The sequence below is a fragment of the Fistularia commersonii genome, chromosome 19, assembly GCF_037954325.1.
Source record: "Fistularia commersonii isolate RoL2024-O1a breed Wild chromosome 19, RoL_Fcom_v1.0, whole genome shotgun sequence".
In the NCBI taxonomy this organism is placed as follows: Eukaryota; Metazoa; Chordata; class Actinopteri; order Syngnathiformes; family Fistulariidae; genus Fistularia; species Fistularia commersonii.
In genome coordinates, this window is record NC_141302.1 from 6,277,103 (window position 1) to 6,296,401 (window position 19,299).

At 42.6% G+C, this 19,299-nt stretch overlaps 1 protein-coding gene across 3 annotated transcripts; it reads right to left on the bottom strand.

Annotated features, from left to right (window-relative positions):
* Positions 1-487: 487 nt before the first annotated feature.
* Positions 488-17,825, bottom strand: arhgef15b (Rho guanine nucleotide exchange factor 15b). 3 transcript variants are annotated; one of them, XM_086166278.1, is made up of 16 exons: positions 17,503-17,825; positions 12,933-13,465; positions 10,128-11,078; positions 9,981-10,026; positions 9,207-9,259; positions 8,432-8,712; positions 7,226-7,386; positions 6,341-6,493; positions 6,074-6,203; positions 4,361-4,435; positions 3,972-4,064; positions 3,704-3,858; positions 2,935-3,114; positions 2,307-2,392; positions 2,118-2,222; positions 488-1,380 (listed from the first exon to the last, which is right to left on the bottom strand). In XM_086166278.1, exons 2-16 carry the CDS (start codon positions 13,357-13,359, stop codon positions 1,211-1,213), a joined length of 3,066 nt encoding a protein of 1,021 aa, XP_086022404.1. In that variant the 5' UTR covers positions 13,360-13,465; positions 17,503-17,825; the 3' UTR covers positions 488-1,210. The 3 variants fall into 3 exon arrangements, with proteins under 3 accessions (XP_086022404.1, XP_086022402.1, XP_086022403.1); XM_086166276.1 differs by having other exon boundaries at positions 9,981-10,029; XM_086166277.1 differs by lacking the exon at positions 17,503-17,825 and having other exon boundaries at positions 9,981-10,029; positions 12,933-14,924.
* Between the last annotated feature and the right edge of the window lie 1,474 nt (positions 17,826-19,299).

The following is a 19,299-nucleotide window of genomic DNA, read 5'->3' on the forward strand; positions in this document are numbered from 1 at the left end:
TCGAAGGCAACGCCTCCCGGTCCGTATTCATCAGCAAGCGTTAGTCCTGTAGGGGAGAATCCAGATGTGTCGATGGAAGGGTGGAACGGAGAGTCGACGGAGGCCCCTTTGAGCCCAGACTCAAAGGAAACAAGTTTACATCGAGCTGATGCGAAGAAGCAAAGGCTCTCGAATTATGAGAGAAATGCTGCTCAGGTCCTCCTGTTTCTCAGGCATAACCCAGATTAAGATGACAGGTGATTATTGTGCAATTAGGTTTTAAGTTATCTTTAAAGTGTTATTTGAATTTTGTCTTTGCACTAGTTATTCTAAAAAAAGTTTACAAAAAACACCCATCTTCCCAGGGAACGATTTTTTTTTTCTCCACTGGCAAACAGATGAGAAATATATTTTTGGATCTGTCTTCCTTTGACCACCGCAAATTGGCTCTTTTTCTAAAATAATTCAAATGCAAAGTGGTTGTTTTACATTTAGAAACACGCACTCAAAAGAAAAAGAAACATTTTTATTTAAGAGCACTACTTGTCTTCAAACGGAGAGAGAATCCCTCCTAATGATATTTACAGCTCATACAGTTCCAGGGCATCTACAATGATTGCCAGCATTGCTGAAGGGGGCGGTATTGTTTCACAACGGGAAGCTGACAAACAAGTTTGACAACAAAACGCAAACTACTGATGAAGAGTAAGGCAGGACAGTTTAACTTGTATTTCCATGCAGATTCAAAGCTCTTGTTTGATTTGAAGTCATATTAGGCGTGTAGTTCTTTGGGAAAGGCACTTTCTGTTTAGTTGTTTTGTTTAATAGCTTAGTCTTTTAATGCAACAGGGTTGTAAATGAAGTCACACCTTTTCATGGAAGTGTTAAAAATGTTTCTTGTTTTTCACGTTGTCACAAATATGAATGGAATGGGTTTTAGGTTCAACGTGCGTGCAGTTCTGATGACGTCGGAAGGGTTCGTAGGCTAGTGGATTGGTCGGGGACAGTAGTGTGAATAGTTGGCATTTCAGAGTGGCAGCTTCACAACAGCTGGGCAGGACGCACAGCCGCCCGGTGTTTTTGAATGCAAACGCACATAATTGTCTTTTCAAGTAGTAAGTGATCAATTTCAAGAATTCCGTGAATGATCTTTGTTAAACAGTTTTTTTTTTAGAGTTCATCGCTTCTGGAGAGTCTCTGCTGATGTAAATCCAACTTGACGTCTTTTGTCCTAATTCAAGTTGCGGACTTTGTTGTTGGTGACGATTTTGGCAGCCTGGATGACTCTGTAGCGTTCTCTGAGGTTTCTCCGCCTCACATGCTCGTTGGTGATCTCTACAACGTTGACTACCGGGAACCAGCCCTTTTGACCGTCAGAGAGACGGCTCCCCTCGTACCAACCTGGAATAAAACACAAGTAGGCGGAGGTGGGAGTCGGGGTGGGGGTGGGTGGTGTGGGAACAAACATGGGGAAGTTCTTTGGATACTGTATTGCTCATGCGAGACGGTCAAAAACAAATCAATTAACTGCTAAGGTGCAGGGTTGTGGATTGAGACAGTTTATGAGGATCAGGGTGTTTGAGCAAGAAGAGTCAAGGGGAGGGGCATGCAGTCATGTCAGTACGTCATCGGCAGGTCTGAATTATAGCACCTTTTGGTCATCACAAAATAGATGACTAGAAAAATAATGCACGGTTTTGGCATTAGATGTGCATTGGAACAAATTGTCTATTGAACCTGAGCTCTTGGCTCATGTCGGCCATTTCTGAGTTCCACAGTTCCACATCAATTTGATCATTTTGTAGCAACGGACATTTTTAGAGTCACTGCCACCATATCACAATTGACAAATAGGACACCAGAAACATTCCTAAATTCAGAGTTGATACTTAAGTCAAAATTGATAATTCCCAAGACTTTCCAAACAAGAAGGGAATAAGAAAATACTCGGTTCTCAAGGTTCTCAAACTAGAATATATATGTAGAGTAGATTTCAGGTTATACTACCCATACAACTGGCAGTTTTGTGGCTCTTGAAAATGCTGGATAATGCTAGAAACTTTTTTTTTTAAAGCTGGTGGGAAGATTTGAAAGCAATCGAGCGCCGAGTGAACCTTCTGCTCCCAGCGCATTCTTACCCTCATTGGTTTTGCGGATGATGTTGATGATCTCAGTTGGTTCCAGTGTGAGCTCATCTGCCTGCTGGGCGACGTACTGCTCAACACACTGCACCTGAGGACAGTCTGACACACAGAAGAACTACACTGTGAGCATCTGCGGTAAAGCGGCATCTTCTTTCAGTGTGTGTCATGCGCTTTTGTACTCACCCCAATCTTCATAAATCACCTCATCCTCATCTTGGTCTGGGTTGGTGGAGTTGGGGAAGGCTGCGATCCACCTGTGCATGTCTGACCTGTTGAATGACAGTGCCTTGAAAAACAATGCGTCCGACCTTTGTCTTATAACAAGTGCTGTTACAACAGGACATTGCTGATCCTTCAGATTTGTAATGCCTCCTTTAGGTTTTATAAATAATCTCACCAGCTGAGACCTGAGCAATGGCATCGATTGTTCAGTATTTTGTGGTTATTTTATTTTCGAGATGTTTGTTTTTTACTTGTGTATGACGATGTAACTACTTCTGTCTGGATCAGACAATGGCAGTACTGTTACTACATCTAAATGGAACTCTGTTTAAATAAAGAATAAAAAAGCATTAATTCTTGTTTATATTTGAATGCTTTTCAAAGAAGGGGAAAAAAATAGATGAATTAAGGTGTGGGTGGACGGGCTTTAGTTTTCAACACCTTTGCTAAGTACACCCCCAAAACTGCTTTTGCAAAAATTTAAAGTAAAATCCCATGAGCACGATACAAATGTAATAACTAAAAGCTTTAGTTGAATGATCTCCAATGGCTGTTATTGAGGACTCAGCGTTCAAAGATGTCCACTCACGTGGAGGGAGCTCTGATTAGCCGCTCCATCATGCGTCCCTGGTAGTTCTCCAGCAGTATGAGGCTAAAGCAGTTCTCGTACAGTGAGCTGCTGCTGCTGTTGCTGCTCCCGCCTTCGTCTATCACCTGCACCTGCACCAGAGACCGATGAGCGTGGTCCACCACCACGAAACGCTCCGCTCTGAAAATAAAAGAATGAAAAATCATCACAATCTGCCAAAGCGGGATGGTGGTAACATGTCCCTCAGCTGGCGACTTGTGTTTTTTTAACCTTTGCGTTCTATTGGTAAAGTACTTGGACAAGTTTGTAGATGATTGCTTTATATTGGTTTTCTTAGGCTCTGAAATGGCTTTTTCCATGTCAGAGCCTGAGGCCTTTTAAACCGCACCTCTGTGATTGGAAGTGCTTTATGCAAATAAATTCATGAAAAATATACCTCCAACACTTTCATTCTATTTAGTTTGAAGAGCAGGGACCTGGAGAAGCTACAAGTTAGACACCTAGAATTACATTTTAGTACGCACCTAATAAGTTTGGCTTAAAGAAAAGCCAGCTTGTGTCTTTCCAATCTCACTCTGAAGCTTATTTGACATGGTTCAGAGGAATAAAAGCATTAAAAAACAAACCCAGTACAGTACAGCTCTTATTAGGCTCATGAATTTCAATTCTTATTTTCAGAACATTGCAGAATCTTACACATTAGCGACAACGCCATTGTTCTGTGGTGAGTAAACAATGCAACAAAGGTTAATAATAGCGCTCTCCTTACCCCTTCTTGGCAGCGATAATAAGAAGATCATTGAACAAAAAGAGGTAGATGGGGGTGAACTTGGCTCTCATGTTGAATAGAGTTCCTCCTTTAGACATTTCCTGGAGCTCCCCTTTCTTTTCCAGATATCGTGTCTGGGAAATGATTGGAATGGCCTGCGAAGAAACATTTTTTCCCCAGCATATAAACAGTCAAATGTTGTTTGTGTGTGTGTGTGTGTGTGTGTGTGTGTGTGTGTGCGCGTGTGTGTGTGTGTGTGTGTGTTCACCTTAAGCTTATCAAATTCCAGTGTTTGGGAGATTAGTATCAGCTCCTCCATCTGCCTCATCTTTCCCACCTCTGTATTGCACTCGTCAATGATCTGTGTGTGACAAGAGGTCCATCAGCTTGGTCTTTTCACACAAGGCCGAAAGGCAAAGGAGAAGATTTTCAAGCCAAAATCACAGGGAATCTGATATTCACTGGGAAATATCACGTTCAAATCCTACCCCGGTGCCCTCCAATCGCAGATAACCTGTTTCAGTAGACTCACTGTCGCACAAAAGGACATCCCTCTATCATACAATGGCTGGGATAACACGCCTAGAGGCATGTGAACACCTGAGAGTGGAGCTGTAGGGATTTTATAATGGAAGCCAAAGAGAGATGGGTGTTTACCTTTGACACGGAGGCCAAGGCCTTGGAGGCCGTTTGCTCCTCTTTCGTCCCTTCTTTTGTTCTCTTCAGGATGTTCTGCAACAACAAACAACAACTTTCTGTTTCTGCAACGAACAAACAAGACAACAGGATATATTTTTCATCAGAATGCAACAAGGGCCATGAGGTTACGGCAGGGTGTGTCGTGGTGCTCTGCTGGTTGGTCAGGGCTGCGGTGGTGAGGAGGATTAGGCAGGAATGAGGGCATTCCACAAATCAACCGGCATGATGAACCCGGGCTATTTCGTTTCAATAGGTTCTTAGAGAAAGTGAGGACAGGGGTCAGCTATGTCAAGCGAACACTGCCATTTTGTTAAAACACTTGACAAAAACATTTGTGGATTGTGGTGGCAAAAGACATCCTTCAGTGGAAAAAAAGTCATCACATTCCAAACCAAATAGTATTTCAGCCCCAATTAGATTTCCAGCCGGCTAGAAAGATTGAATGCTGCATTTGAGTTCTTTCTTTTCACTGATTTTCAAAAGACGACTTAATATCAAGCAATTACACACTTCATGTTATGAGAGTGGATTCTGATCTGAACTTTTTCTTTTCCCTTTGTCTTTTCCCTTCAGGGGTTCCCAGAGCGAATCACCCCCTCCATCTAATCTTTTTGTTTGCATCCTCTTCGCTTACACCAACTAACTCCATGTCCTCTTTCACTCCATCCATAAATCTTCTCTTCGGTCTTCCTCTAGACCTCCTGCCTGGCAGCTTCAACCCCAGCATCCTCCTACCAATATATTCACTATCCCTCCTCTGCACATGAACGGACCAACTCAGTCTGATTTCTCTGACCTCATCTCAAAAACATCAAACGTGCTGTTCCTCTGATAGACTCCTTCCCAATCCTTTCCATTCTCATCCTTCCCAAACAGAACCGCAACATCTTAACCTCTGCTACCCGCAGCTCTCTTTCTTGTCTTTTCCTCAATGCCAATGTCTCCAAACCATACAGAATGCCTTGTACACCTTTCCTTTCATTCTGGCTGATACTCTAATCACACATTACCCCTGATACTTTTCTCCATCCATTCCAACCTGCTTGAACCCATTTCTTCAACTCTTTTCCAGACTCTCCATTGCTCTGGACTGTTAACCCCAAGTATTTAAAATCCTCCACCTTTTTAATCACCACTCCCTGTAGCCTCACCGTTCCACTTGGGTTCCTCCTATTCACACACATACATTCTGTCTTGCTGTGACTAACCTTCATTCTTCTCCTTTCCAGAGCATATCTCCACCTGCTCCCTGCTCTAACTACAGATCACGATGTCATCTGCAAACATCGTGGTCCTTATGAGATTCCTGTCTAACCTCATCTGTCAGCCTGTCCATCACCACTGCAAACAAAAAGGGGCTCAGAGTTGACCCATGATGTAGTCCCACCTCCACTTTGAACTTCTCTGTCACACTTACAGCACAACTCACCACTGTCTCACAACTTGCATACATGTCCTGCAAGGGTCTACCAAACTTCTCTGCCACTCCTGACCTCATAGAGCACCATGGTTCCTCTCTTGGCACCCTGTCATATGCTTTTTCTAGATCTACAAAGACACAATGCTGCTCCCTCTGACATTCTCTGTAATTCTCTATCAGTATTCTTAAAGCAAATACTGCATCTGTAGTGTTCCTACTGATTTGAACACTGTTCCGATTACGTTGCTCACCTCTAGGAGCATTTTGATGCGCGTTATTCGCTGGAAAGGCAGGAGCAAGAAGGACATGAAAGGCAGCCGCTGGCATTGAGGCGACTCCTGAAGACGATTGATGGTGGCAGCAAACGCCGCATTGTTCTTCCTATGCATACACACATAAACACACGACTTATACACAAATCATTAGCATGAGGAAGGAACATACGTCCATGCATTTATACTTTCATCGAACAAAAATGTAATTAAAGCTAAGGCAGCAGACTGTCCGCTTGTTCTTACATGAGTAAGGTGTAGGTCTTCTCCTGGTATATCTGGTTTCGGACGTAGTAGATGTACGCGGGAAAGTTGTGCTGGGCATGGTAGTGGATGATGTCGCAGATGTCAGAGAATACAAGGTTCTCAAATATACGAACCTCCAGGTCTTTGAGGAACCTGTAGAGTCAGACAAGGTTTCGCTGGGAAACTTTCACTGTCATAGAAACTTCTTTGGAAAGTCTCACTTCTTATAATCCCTTTCTGAAAATGACAAGACCATTGCACTGTGCATGTATCATGGAGATAGATACCACCATCCTGCTTTTTCTGTTTGTTTGTTTAGCGCTAGCAAGTTAGCCTACATTAGCACTTGACAACTAATGTCAAATGCTAATATATATATTTTGAGCCATTCATTTTAAAGATCATGTTTTTCACAGGTGAACTATGTGCTGCATCCAATCCACAGCAGTTTGGCCAGGAAACTAGTTCAAGATCTGTGTTTGCTTCCAAAACATTAGAATTTCATATTTTTCCTGATATGTTTCACATACGTTTCACTGGATGTAAACACAAGTGAAGTAATTGCTGGAATATGGATTTGTTGACGTTCAATGGGGGTAACCAATAAATTATTCTCTTCCATCGGGGATTATGGAAAATAAGTAAACGTCCAAAAAAGCTGGTGTATCCATTTGATCTGGGGCACTTAAAACTAAGAACTATGCTTCTCTCTCTCTCTCTCTCTCTATATATATATATTAAACTGGACATCACATGGCTTCAGTGCAGGAAATTAATCATTAATGTGTTTCTTGCTATTTTATCTGTGAATCGCTGGCAGTTGGAACCATAAAAATTTTCCTATTTCCTTTGTATCCTTTCATTCTCTCCTCTGCCCCCTTTTACCTCTCGCTCACGTCACGGACTCGCAGGATGTTGGAAAAGAGGGTTTTCTTGTCCATGATGATCATCGTGTCAGCCAGCTCCCGGCTATCACGGAAGTGTTCGGTCAGAACTCGCAGGGATCGGAGATAAGAGGCCTCTGACGTCAGAACCTCAAACATGCTCTGCAAGGAAACAACAAGCCAAAATGAAGCCTTGGATCGGCACATTGAATGGTCACATTTATGTGTATCTCCCGTGTATTAAAGAACATCACAAATTCCTAATGATTGAATTGTTGTGGTTGTATCACAAAGCTCCAGGTTTAGATTATCAACAATAAGAATTATCTTCAGTGACTACAGTGGTGTGTATTGTGGCTCCAGTTCCAACTAGAAGTCCAGCTGAAAACAATATTGATTCCTTACACATGTCTTTTGTTGGTGGGAGCAAACCCACGCAGAGCTAGGGAGAACATGGAAACTCCTCACAGAGAGGAGTGCTGCAAATTCATCCCAGGGCCATCTGGCTGACTAGTTAGGTTTTTGTCTGTCCACAGACACCAGATGTAATGAAAATGGGGGTTTAAAAAAGTAAAAGGGAACAAAAGGACATAATATTGTAAGTAAGAAAAGCCTCTTTAGGTTTCCCTTTTGGTGTCAGTTCAGTGACTGTTTTTCAAGCTGTAGACTGTTTAAAGATAATGCGCACACAATTTACAACACATTCATGTCTTTAAAGAAAATCTAACAGCTGGAAAATAGGGAGGTGTTCCACTTGGACAATGTTACATCATTAGATCTAATTTTATTACTCATTTTAACAGTCCTTTGCTGTCAGACTGTGATTTGTCAGTTTTCAGTATCGTTATCTTTCTTTTGAAATGCCAAAGAATAATTACTTTGAAACATTTTTATGTTTCATATGTCTGGAGCTGGCCGCTATAAACCTCCTGCTGGGGGACCAGCTGTGAATGGAAACTGAAGGGTGTCACTTCCCTTCCTACAATAGTTTCCTTAGTGATGCTGGAACATTAGGACTGCAACTACAAAAGCTTTCTCCCATGGATGACGTGACGGCAGCGAGCAATGAAGAGACGCAGAGTGGACTTTTAGAGTATTTAAAACATTATTAATTTGAGGTGTGCTATAGCATGTCTAACTTGTCCTCTCACTAACTCCTGCTGGTGTGATCTCTAATTCCTGTTTAGCTCCACATGGCTCTCCTCACCTCCTGATACTTGCACTGTTCGGGGGTGAGCTGCTCCAGCACGCCACTGTCCTTCACAGCTGGGATGTCCTGCCATAGGGTGCTCTGGCCCGGTGTGGGTACAGGACTGCTCCTCGGAGCTCCGTTTCCTGTTCCACTTGCTGCCCCTGCACCAGTTCCGGAACGGCGGGCATTCCAGTCCATGGCGTAATCCACGCTGGTCTTACTGATATTGCGGCAAACCGTCTGTCGTCGGATCTCTTTGGTGATGACAGTGGCTCGGTATGTCTGGTACAAAGGCTCTAAGGAGTTGGGGGGTAGAAAGGTAACGGCTAAGAAATATGAGGCCAACACGACCAATTGACCTGCAGCACAAATCTTGAGAATGAATCAAATAAATGATAACAAAATATTTATGAATGTTTTAATTGTGTCTTGTCCCGTTAGTATGAAAAAAAGTTAAATTAATTGCTGTTTATCATGCTGATGTCAAATAACACATGACAGCTTTCGGGTTAGGGTATCGGGGCACAGACAGGACAGTTGCAAGAAAGCTTTCAGAATCCGAACACGATGGGAAAGAGATGTTACACATGACTCTCAGGACTGGGCAGATTAAACTACAGTAACAAAGTTCCGCCAGACCGAGGAACAATAGCGGCTCTTTTTGTTCAAAGCCGGGGAACGCTCTCTGAACTATAATGTTCCATGTCTCACAAACATACTGTATATGTGGCACATAACATATGTAAAATAAATGGTGTCCTGCTGAAAGCATGGCTGGCCTTGTCCCTACCATTCTGCAGCCGTGACTCCCAGGTTGATGAAAAGTCCCCCTTGGATGGTTGCCTAGACCAGGAGTGAAAAAAAAGATAATATCAAAAAGATAAAGAAAGACAATATAAATGAAATGGACTGATCTAGAAAACAGCTTAATGTTATGTTAGTCTGTCTTCCAATGTCTGACTTTACACCTTTCATCACTTTCCAAAGAATCATGATTTACGTTTTGGTGCATATCTTAAACTGGTAGTTGGGTTTGCCTAGAGGAGAGTAAATACCAAGAAAGAGCAACTGTGGATTATGAAACATTTACTGTGTCCAGTCATGGCAGCAGGACAGGGAGTATCTTTAATCCAAATTGAACTACGGCGAATGAGTGATGGCTTCAAGCTTCGCGTGGCTCATTGATTTGAATAGAAGACTTTGGAAAACAAGGGGAAGCTGCAGGCAGCTTCAACTAGACCTGGAAAAGCTGCTAACTGGTGTCAATTTTATGTAATTTTAAGGCTCTTCCAGGTAATTTTTGATAGCAAAGTCCCCTATTGCTTAACTTGTGGAAATTTCCTGTAATTTTGACAACAGTCAACTGAATTTGGAACAGTGGCAACAAATGTACCAAAACAAACAAAAGATTTTCGAACACAGAAATCAAGACTAATTATCAAATAGTTGATGTTTTTCAGTGTCACGTAACCTTTGGACAATCAAAAAAAGAAGAATCTCATCAGTGTTGATCATCAGATGGAAGAAAAAGTGAAAGCGATGAATCGGAGGCGGTGACACTCACGGTTCTTCCACTGTGTCGTCCTCCTCATCTTCTTCATTTTCCTCTCCTTCTGGGAAGCCGAGTGAAGCATGTCAGTATTTCACTTCGACAGAGTTGGCTCATTCATCGCTCATCGTATGAAAATGACAGCTCTTGTTCAATACAGACCTTTCTTCAGAACGATGGACTGCTGCTGTGAGGAAGTGCTTAACCTCCGGGGATCTGTCTTAGGCAGTGGAGGTGGGCGTCTGTGAGCCAGCAGAGGACTGTTTGGGGGCGGAGTAATGGTTCGTTGGGGGCTAAGCCCACTGGACGTGGAACTGTTGGGGGAGCTGGGTCTCAGCGATTGCCACTCCTCTGGTGTGGGCTGGGGTAAAGGAATGCCCCCTCGGGGTGCTGACGTGGTGCTACGACTATCCTGGGTCACTGGCATACGGGGCGGGATGGCAGGAGGCAAGTCAGCGGGGTTCGAGACTGAGTCTTTGTCGACCTGAAACTCAGACGTGGGATCCGAGGTGCTGTTAGACAGTTTAGACCGACGCGGGGGTTTGCGGACCTTGATGAGAGGAACATCCAGCTCTTTACACAGAGACACAGACTTCTTGGGAGAACAATTGAACACTGGAAGTGTGGCCTCGTAAATATTCTCTTCCTCATAAAGATTGGGTCTGTGCTGGACTGGTGGTGACTGAGTCTGTTTTGGGGGAATGGGGGGAGATTGGGAGCGAGTGATGGCGAGCGAGTTGAGGATAGAGTGGGGTCCGGGGTCCGAGAGTCTCCGGTGACCATCGCTGATCAGAATGTTTAATGACTGGTGGAACTTCGCTTTTTCTTGCCTCCTTTCCTCGCTCTCACCTACCTCCTCTGCTTCCAAACGCCCCTCCACCTCACACTGATCCTCTTCCACCTCAGTCACATTGTACTCTCCCTCCGTCGCCTCCTCCTCGCTGTCTTCCCCGTCCACTGGAACCCACACCAGTTTCATGCCGGGCCGCTGGAGGTGGCACACGCAGCAGCAGCCTTCATCGCAGCAGGGACTAAGCAGAGTGTCAGGACTGCGGTCCCCTTCCGCTGCCTCTCCTCCAGTCAGTAACGCCTCCACCTCTTTTCCATCAGGGGCTGCATTGGAAAAAGTCAAAACATATTAACCGATTTCCATAGTTCACAGTTAGGAAACGACTACCTTACGGATGTAAATGAACAATGTGTGCTTTGTCTTTCCTGAAACAGGAAATATATCTCAGTGTTCTTTCTTGAAGACGTCTCTTAAAGGCAAACTGTCAAGTCAGTGACTCATCAGGCCAATATGGCCCATCGCGTGTCTTCAAATATTCATGGAAGGTTTGGGAAAGAGCCAGTATTGACAAAACAAAATTGACAAAATGGAGACAAGAGAGAGGAGAGTGGGGGTGAAGGTGATATGGGCCATGTGGGAACACTAAGGAGGGAAATTCCAGATCAACTCTTTGTGAGGCCACAGTTTTTTTTCTATGGCTGACCGCTAGTGCATTCATATAATTGGTGCAATTTAATTAATTGTTCAAGTCAAATAAAAAGAAAAACAGTTTACAATTGCACTTATTTTACTGCATTGTTGACATAATTCACAATCCAAGTCATGCCTTCTATGTCAGTCTGACACAATATTATCTTCAGGTTTAGGAAATCATTATGTCACTTTTCGGTATTTAATGAAGATTTTATGCTTAAAAAAAATTAGACCACAAACATGAAAGTAAAAGAGGGAAGTTATGGTAAAGTTTTTGTGTAATTGGAGGAAATGAAACCCTGTGTAATCAAAACACCTATAAAATGTTTCTGTTGTGCAGTAATGGCAAAAGGACCATTATGACTCAACAAAGATCAATACAAAAATAGATCAAATCTGGGACAATATTCCATGAATGTGATTAACACCCATATCATCACACAGCAATATTCATTAATAGGAGGCTGCCATGTTAGGGTTGTTGTACTGCTACTTCATCTCCTTTCATATTGCAATTAAGCACACACACACCCACATACTGTATACGTTTGCCTGTTTAACTGGATAGGTGCTCAGCTGACTGACAGGACAAGTTTGAACCACATTCATACACCCAAAAGCAGTGAGTGAAAACCCTGTGCACAAATAAATACTCCTGATTTCAAGTATGTCTCGGGTCGTTGTTAGAGCCCTGTCTGCTGCTCCCGTCTGCCGCAACACCTAACAGACCTGTTCTTGTAACGACAGTTGACGGCTAGAATATGAGAAACGAGACAGATTTATTCGGTGGGATTACTTTTTTAAGAAAGTAGTTTTTCCCCACTCGTTTATTTGATTCTGAGGAAACATTACAGATATTTCCTTGAAAAAAAACAGAAATGCTGCCAAAACAAATGGGAACACAGGACAAGATTTTGTCAAGAATAAACTGATTAACAGCTTGCAAGAGAGGAGAGGGAAGTTAAAGAAAAACTGTGCTCATTACTGTGTGGGTAAATGTATTCATACTTTGGTGTGTGTTTGAGGGAATATGGAAGTGGAATTATATCCATTCTCTAAGATACAAGATAAAAACAGTATTTTGACTGACGCTCTCCTTACAACCAATAACTATAATAAATACACTGCACTAAATGTTCCCTCATTTGATTACAACCAAAGGTAAAAGTCCAGGATTATATGACTTGTTTTTAAGCTATCCCCATGTTAGATCATATTGGATAGATAATTTGACTTATGTTGATCATAAGATCAATGATTTCCCAAAGAAATCTGTTTTGCATGCAGGTGTGGACAAGACATGAAGCTCATCTGGGTCAAACAAAAATATGAATATAAGGTATAAAGATATATATACAAATTCTGTGATAGTATTAGTTAACAGAGGCTAGCAGCTGATCAAGCAGAGGATTAATAACCCAAGGACGTATAAAAACTCAATACACTGAAACTCATTATGCAGTTAAATTAAAAAATCCCAGTACCTGATCGACCTCCTTCCATGTCCTGCTCCTCTGACCCCTGTCTCTCTTTCTGTCCCCGCAGGTTACGGTTCCTCTTCTTCGGCAGCGGGGGTGCCTGGTCAGCCCCGACCTGAAGCTGCAGTCTGGCTGTGCCTGGTTTGGGCTTTATCGAAGGAGGCCTGCTGGACTGCTTGCTCTGAGCTGTGAGCTCTGCGGTACCATTGATGTGTTGCTCCGCTGGCACTTTCAGTGTCCCCTCTTGTTTGCTAAACTTGCTCACAATGCTCTTGACCTTCCCAGCAGATAAGCCAGCATGGCCACTTGCCTCCTCCGGAGCTGGAGAGCTGCCCTGTGCAGACGGCTTAGGGGGGATTCCCGGTCTAGGTTTGACCTCAGGTTTGAGGGATGAAGGTGAATGGGGTTGTGGTGTTGCTTCCTGGACAGACATGATAGCTAGGGGGGTGTCTTTTCTGATGGTGGTTCTACTCAAACTCTTCGCCAATCAGGGGCCAGCCTTCAGGGCCAAGGATCAGAGAGACTGGTTGCATCTCCATCTGTGGAACACACAGGAGAGGCAAGAAATGAAAATCAGTTTGATATTTTGAAAGGATGTTTACTTGCAGCACTGCTCTATTATTTTACGACCAATCAAGCAGGAAGAAGAGCAGGACTTGCTAAACACACACAAAAAGATTTTACCAGACACTGGTAGGTGTTCGGAAGCTGCTATTAAACTATATGATAAATATTCGTGTTGAAAAAGTCCTTGTGATGCAATGTCACAATTAGAAGGTAGTGAATAGATCTTCACAAACAGCTGCCATAAATACTCATAGAGTAAATATTTACAATATAATATTTTCTTAAAAGATGTAATTTTACCACCTCATCTGGACACAACAATGACCTGCTGAGTGGGGAAACACACTTAATCTAATCTTTTTGATGTAGGTCAGGGAGGGTCATCCTCCACTTTCCCATGTGTTAGTCCTATCTTCATCCATCCATCCATCGTCTGCTGCTTATCCAGCACTCAGGGTTGCAGGAGATTCTTGAGCCTATCCCTGCTGTCATTGGGCGAGAGGCGGGGTACACTATGGACTGGTTGCCGGTCAATTGCAGGGCCACATATACAGACAGTCACTCACTCACAGCAATTTTTTCCAATTAACCTGCTGCATTTTTTTTGGACTGTGGGAGACTCCACACAGCAAGCTCCCCTCGTCGAAATCAACCCAGGGTCCTTCGTGCTGTGAGGCCAAAGCGCTAACCACTGTGCCACCATGTCACCTAGTCCTGTCTCCGATCCTCTGAAAAAAGAAATATATACCCTGGAAATGAGAGACCCGATCTTTATTCCAGAAACCCTAATGATCAAGGGCAACAAGTATTGTTTATCCTTACCCGCTGCAGCTTTAATCACAAAATTAGACTTTACGCTCAAGCCTAAGCCCTGAGTCAGAGCCGCTCTTGAGAAAACGAACTTTGGACTGTGAAAAGCCCATGCCTTCCTTTCCTTCTGAGAAAACAAGTATTTGAAAGTACATTAGAGGTAATATAACCTCTCCTTAGTTTTACTTCACTGCACTATATCAAGATGCACTATATCCTTTTACATCTTATCAGCTGGTTGTATCGGCATTATCGGAAGGCAGATATTAATTTTAAATGGTATACCCATTCAAGAACAAGTTTTATATGTGTGAAGTCTGGAAAAATCACAAAACTTTGTGCCCCAGTTGCCCCTTGGGGACAAATCAATTTTATTCTGATTCTTAAAAAAAAAAAAAAAAATCTCTTATTCAAATGACCATGAGCCTTAACCAATATTTACATACAAAGCTATGCTCTGAAACACTCCTCCCTGCTGCTGCAGACCTCAGCCCATTGAAACACAACACTTCCTTCACATATATTTTAAGAGATATCTGGCGATATCTCACCACTTAATATCACCTTTGGTCAACTGGCACCATGGCTTATTGCCCAAAGCCCAATCCTCCAACACTGACTCAGGCCCTGACCGAAAATCGCCATCCCAGATGCATAGAGACATTTTTAAACACATGCTCATGCTTTGCGGTTGATTTGCATTTTATCCTTCAAAGACTGGCATCTTCATTTTCAAAGCGCCTTCAAAGGAGCCATCAAATACTTCATCGCAGCCTGTGGGCTGCTATGGAAACAACTAAATGCGGTCGAGCTGCTCCTTTGAGTGGCCAAATGGCCATGCTACGGATTCCTCTGCCATTTTTAATGTGGCTGCAACAGCTGATGCAACGCCAACCAAACGTGGTAGTCACCGTCTGAGTCAGGCAAAAAATAGAGCACAGACAGAAAATAGACGAGGGTACACATCTGCAGGGCTTGAAAAAAATTTAGAATCACTAAGACAGATAGACTGGTCATCTTACAGATATCATGTTTTCACACATGAATCACAGGGAGGTGGTTAGTACCAAATCACAATAACTCAGTTCTATAATCATTTCAAAAAGTGACAATTAACTGATTATGCTTGTATGGGAATAGGAAGCTGACATTACTGGAACCCCAATACATTGTAATCATACATAAGCAAAAATGAAACCAACGTGGTTGATTATTATGAATATTTAATTCCTTTTTGTACTTTACATGGACGAACCAGTCATCTGAAAAATCTGTCCGTTAGAGCCCTGGTGAGTCTATGGACTCACGAGATTGCTCTCCTGAATCCTTGACTGAACTTCTCAACTTTTCTGGTCCTCTCACATGACTGGCGCTCAATCCCCTTGCCGGGCCCCTAATTTTTCAAACAAACAAGAGATATGACTGGTCACACCCTGCACAGAGAGTGACGATACACAGATTTGATTTGAAATGTGAAATATTAAATCACTGGGATTGAAAAAAGGAGTGAATCTGGACAAAAAAAGGATCAAAAGACCAATATATGGAGAAAAGTAACAAATTAAGTTATAACAACTTATTTGATGTTCTTCTCAATTGGACTAATCCTAGTAAGAGCTGTTTAGAAACATTCAGTCAACAGGATTTACTAGCATTTGCATTTACAATGTCCTTCACAGACAGGTACCTGCAAAGTGTCAACCACAGGCTGCTTGTTATTGAAAATGTACTTCAGCTTGTCATACCAGTTTGGAGAGGAGTGTGTCCTGCCATTCATGCGATTCGAATGAGGAAGATTGGGTTTCAATTTTCAGAGCTAAAGATTAATGATGATTTTATTGTTTGTTTGTTTTTAAATAGGTGGAGACATTTATTTCAAGTTATTTAACTAATACTTTTTAGGTATGCGCAGCGTGCCCAGCGTGATTTATGAGCAACCTCTTGGAGGGCAGTGCTTACTCACATGGCTCATCTCCAAAAATTCTGACAGGGGTGTGGGTGTACACTGACACATCAAACTAAGTCACGTCCTACTTGAGGTTGCCATTCTCCCCCTGATCTCCTTTCAATAAGCCCCGCACCAGACTTCACCTCTTTTGTCTCCCTCTGCTTTATTGACCTGGTTAGTTCAATAGCTGCCATCCCATCTACTGGACGCTAAACACACACCCAGGCTGGGTCAGTGGGGCAGGCATTCTTTCCTAGAAGTGTGTTTGTCCTGAGAAATCCAATATCTATCAAATATGGTGTGAGGAATTGGAAAGTGCTTGAAGTGGACTGGCATGAACACAATGTGTGTGTTTGTGTGTGTGTGTGTGTGTGTGTGTGTGTGTGTGTGTGTGTGTGTGTGTGTGCGTGCGTGCGTGTGCGTGTGTGCAGGACATGCCATCTGCTCTAGAAACTAATGGGTCAGTGTGAGTAAAATGGACAGGGGGACTTAGAGAGGGCTCCCCTGCTTTCGTAGCATCAACCAGATACAACATGGGTGTCTTACTTCCACGTTGGCCAGGAAGAGACGACGGAAGAGGTGTGTCGCCATGGAAAACACGCACACGCACGTAGGAGTACTAGGAGTGTGGTGAGAACGGACATACATTTGGGTTGTGAGGGGGCGATCCCTCTCTCTCACACACACACACACACACACACACACACACATATACACACACAAGATGATCATTAAGAGTGTGGTGAGAACGGACATACATTTGGTTTGTGAGGGGGCGATCCCTCAAGCACACGCACACACACACACACACACACACACACACACACACACACGAGCACTAGGAGTTCCCATGAAAACGTTATTATCAATATTGAGCAATATTCGGCATGCTTTTCACTCTTATGATAGGGATATAAAGAAAATACGACAAGCTGGCAGGTCACATTTCCGGCCTTTCATCCAATTTAAGCGATGATAAAGGTATTATAACACAAATAAACCTGAATAACTGTCATAGAAGGTGAGCTGTTGAGTGAAACCCACATTAAGTAGTGCTGTTATGGCCCTAAACGAGCCTTGACGGGCCGTAAAGAGCAAATGCCGAGGTTAAATATTGACTTTACCAGTACGGTTGTTCGCTTCCTGGGACACCGAGCCGAGCAGGCAGCAGTTTCCAGTCCGGGAACAGGTGCTTTCACATCTAACCGCCCGAACTGGCCCCGCCGGACGACCAAAGACGGGTTTACTCACACGAAACGCTGAAATACGGCGGAGGAAAGTGGCCCGGGTCCTCCGGGCGAGAGTGGGACCCCCCGGGTCATTCGGCTCTGGTTCCGCTCTCACAAAATACTTCGATTTTGGAGGAAGAACTGGGTGTTTAGAGGCTACGAAGGCGCGGTTGGTGAAATAAATAAATACAGATATAATTAACTTCAACCTTCACACAAAAAAAATTACAGTAACTGTTCTTAAATGAAAAGCCACAGAGTAAAACAAAAATATGTGTCAAGCTAGTTTGACAGGCTTGCTAGCCTGAGGAGCTCCGCATCCTCCGGCTGCCGTCCCTCCTTTGTTACCAGCAGCCGGTGTGAGCGGAGCGGAGGGGAGGCAGCGCTCTCACCGCTCCAGGACAAAAACTATCAAGTCACAAAGGATGGTGTAGATCACTTCCGGGGTTTCCCTTAAAAATAAAGGTATGTGTTACAATGTGACGTTTCCACCCCGAATCTCGAATTATCAACCTTAAATGTATTGTATCGTCCGTAAGATGCTCCAGTGTCTCTATTCTATTAAATTATTGTTAAAGGTTTATGTGAATAGTTATAGCATTGGGAATAGCATTCCCAACGTAAAAACAACAACCACAAAACAAAGAGGTGTTACTCCATTCGCTTGTATCAGTGCTTTGCCTTCAAGAGGATGATTTTATTATTTGATTAAGAACAAAAAGTGTTAGTCGGGCCTTAGTCCAAGTATGGAAAGTGAAATAAAAGCCAAATGTTGTATTTTTTATGATGATGATGAAGATTCATTGAAATATTTTTCGATGGCCAGTTTAAAATATTTTACTTTTACTCTATTTTGCCGGGCTTAGCAAAACTGCTCTTATTTTGAAGGCAAACATGTCAAAACTCTGAAAACATCCTTAGACGTTAGAGAAAAATTGACAGATCTGTTCTCAAGTCAAGTATTGGCGTAGAAACTTTAATCTATATGTCTTTAGTACGAGTTTAAAAGCTAATATCAATTTATTGTACCTTCTTCTTATCATATTTTCAATCCTCTTGTTTTCAAATGAACGTCTTTCCAGACCCCCTACAACCTCTTAAACATGTTACATGATGGATCGCACTCTTACCCACCTGTTCTAATTTTGTGTACCACTTCCACCTAGTGTCTTCTTCTGGAACACACACGAAAAGCCGTGGATACACAACCAGTTAAGATTTTTGTTTATTGTCATGCGAGATTCGTGGTTACTATTAGAGCTCATTCAGCCTAGAGAAACCATTAGGAATGTCAATAATACACTTGGAAACATTTTTCCTTCCTAACTCTCGTATTTTACACATTACGACGAATGCACGGTCAATCATATCCCACCGATTCCGTATACCATAATTATCAAAATAGTTGGGTGATCGCCCATTCAAACCCGTTATTTCAATTCAAACCGCTGTATTAATATTATATGCTCATTGTTCTATAAGTGCAAGTAGAAACATGTTTTTTAAGCATAATTTATATGTTTATATTTATATTTATATTTTTATGATTAATGACTGTGTTATGGGCGTTGGAATGATAACGTGTCGATTTATCAAAATAGTTGGGTGATCGCCCATTCAAACCCGTTATTTCAATTCAAACCGCTGTATTAATATTATATGCTCATTGTTCTATAAGTGCAAGTAGAAACATGTTTTTTAAGCATAATTTATATGTTTATATTTATATTTATATTTTTATGATTAATGACTGTGTTATGGGCGTTGGAATGATAACGTGTCGATTTACCTGGGATATGCTGATGACTGGAGCATACAG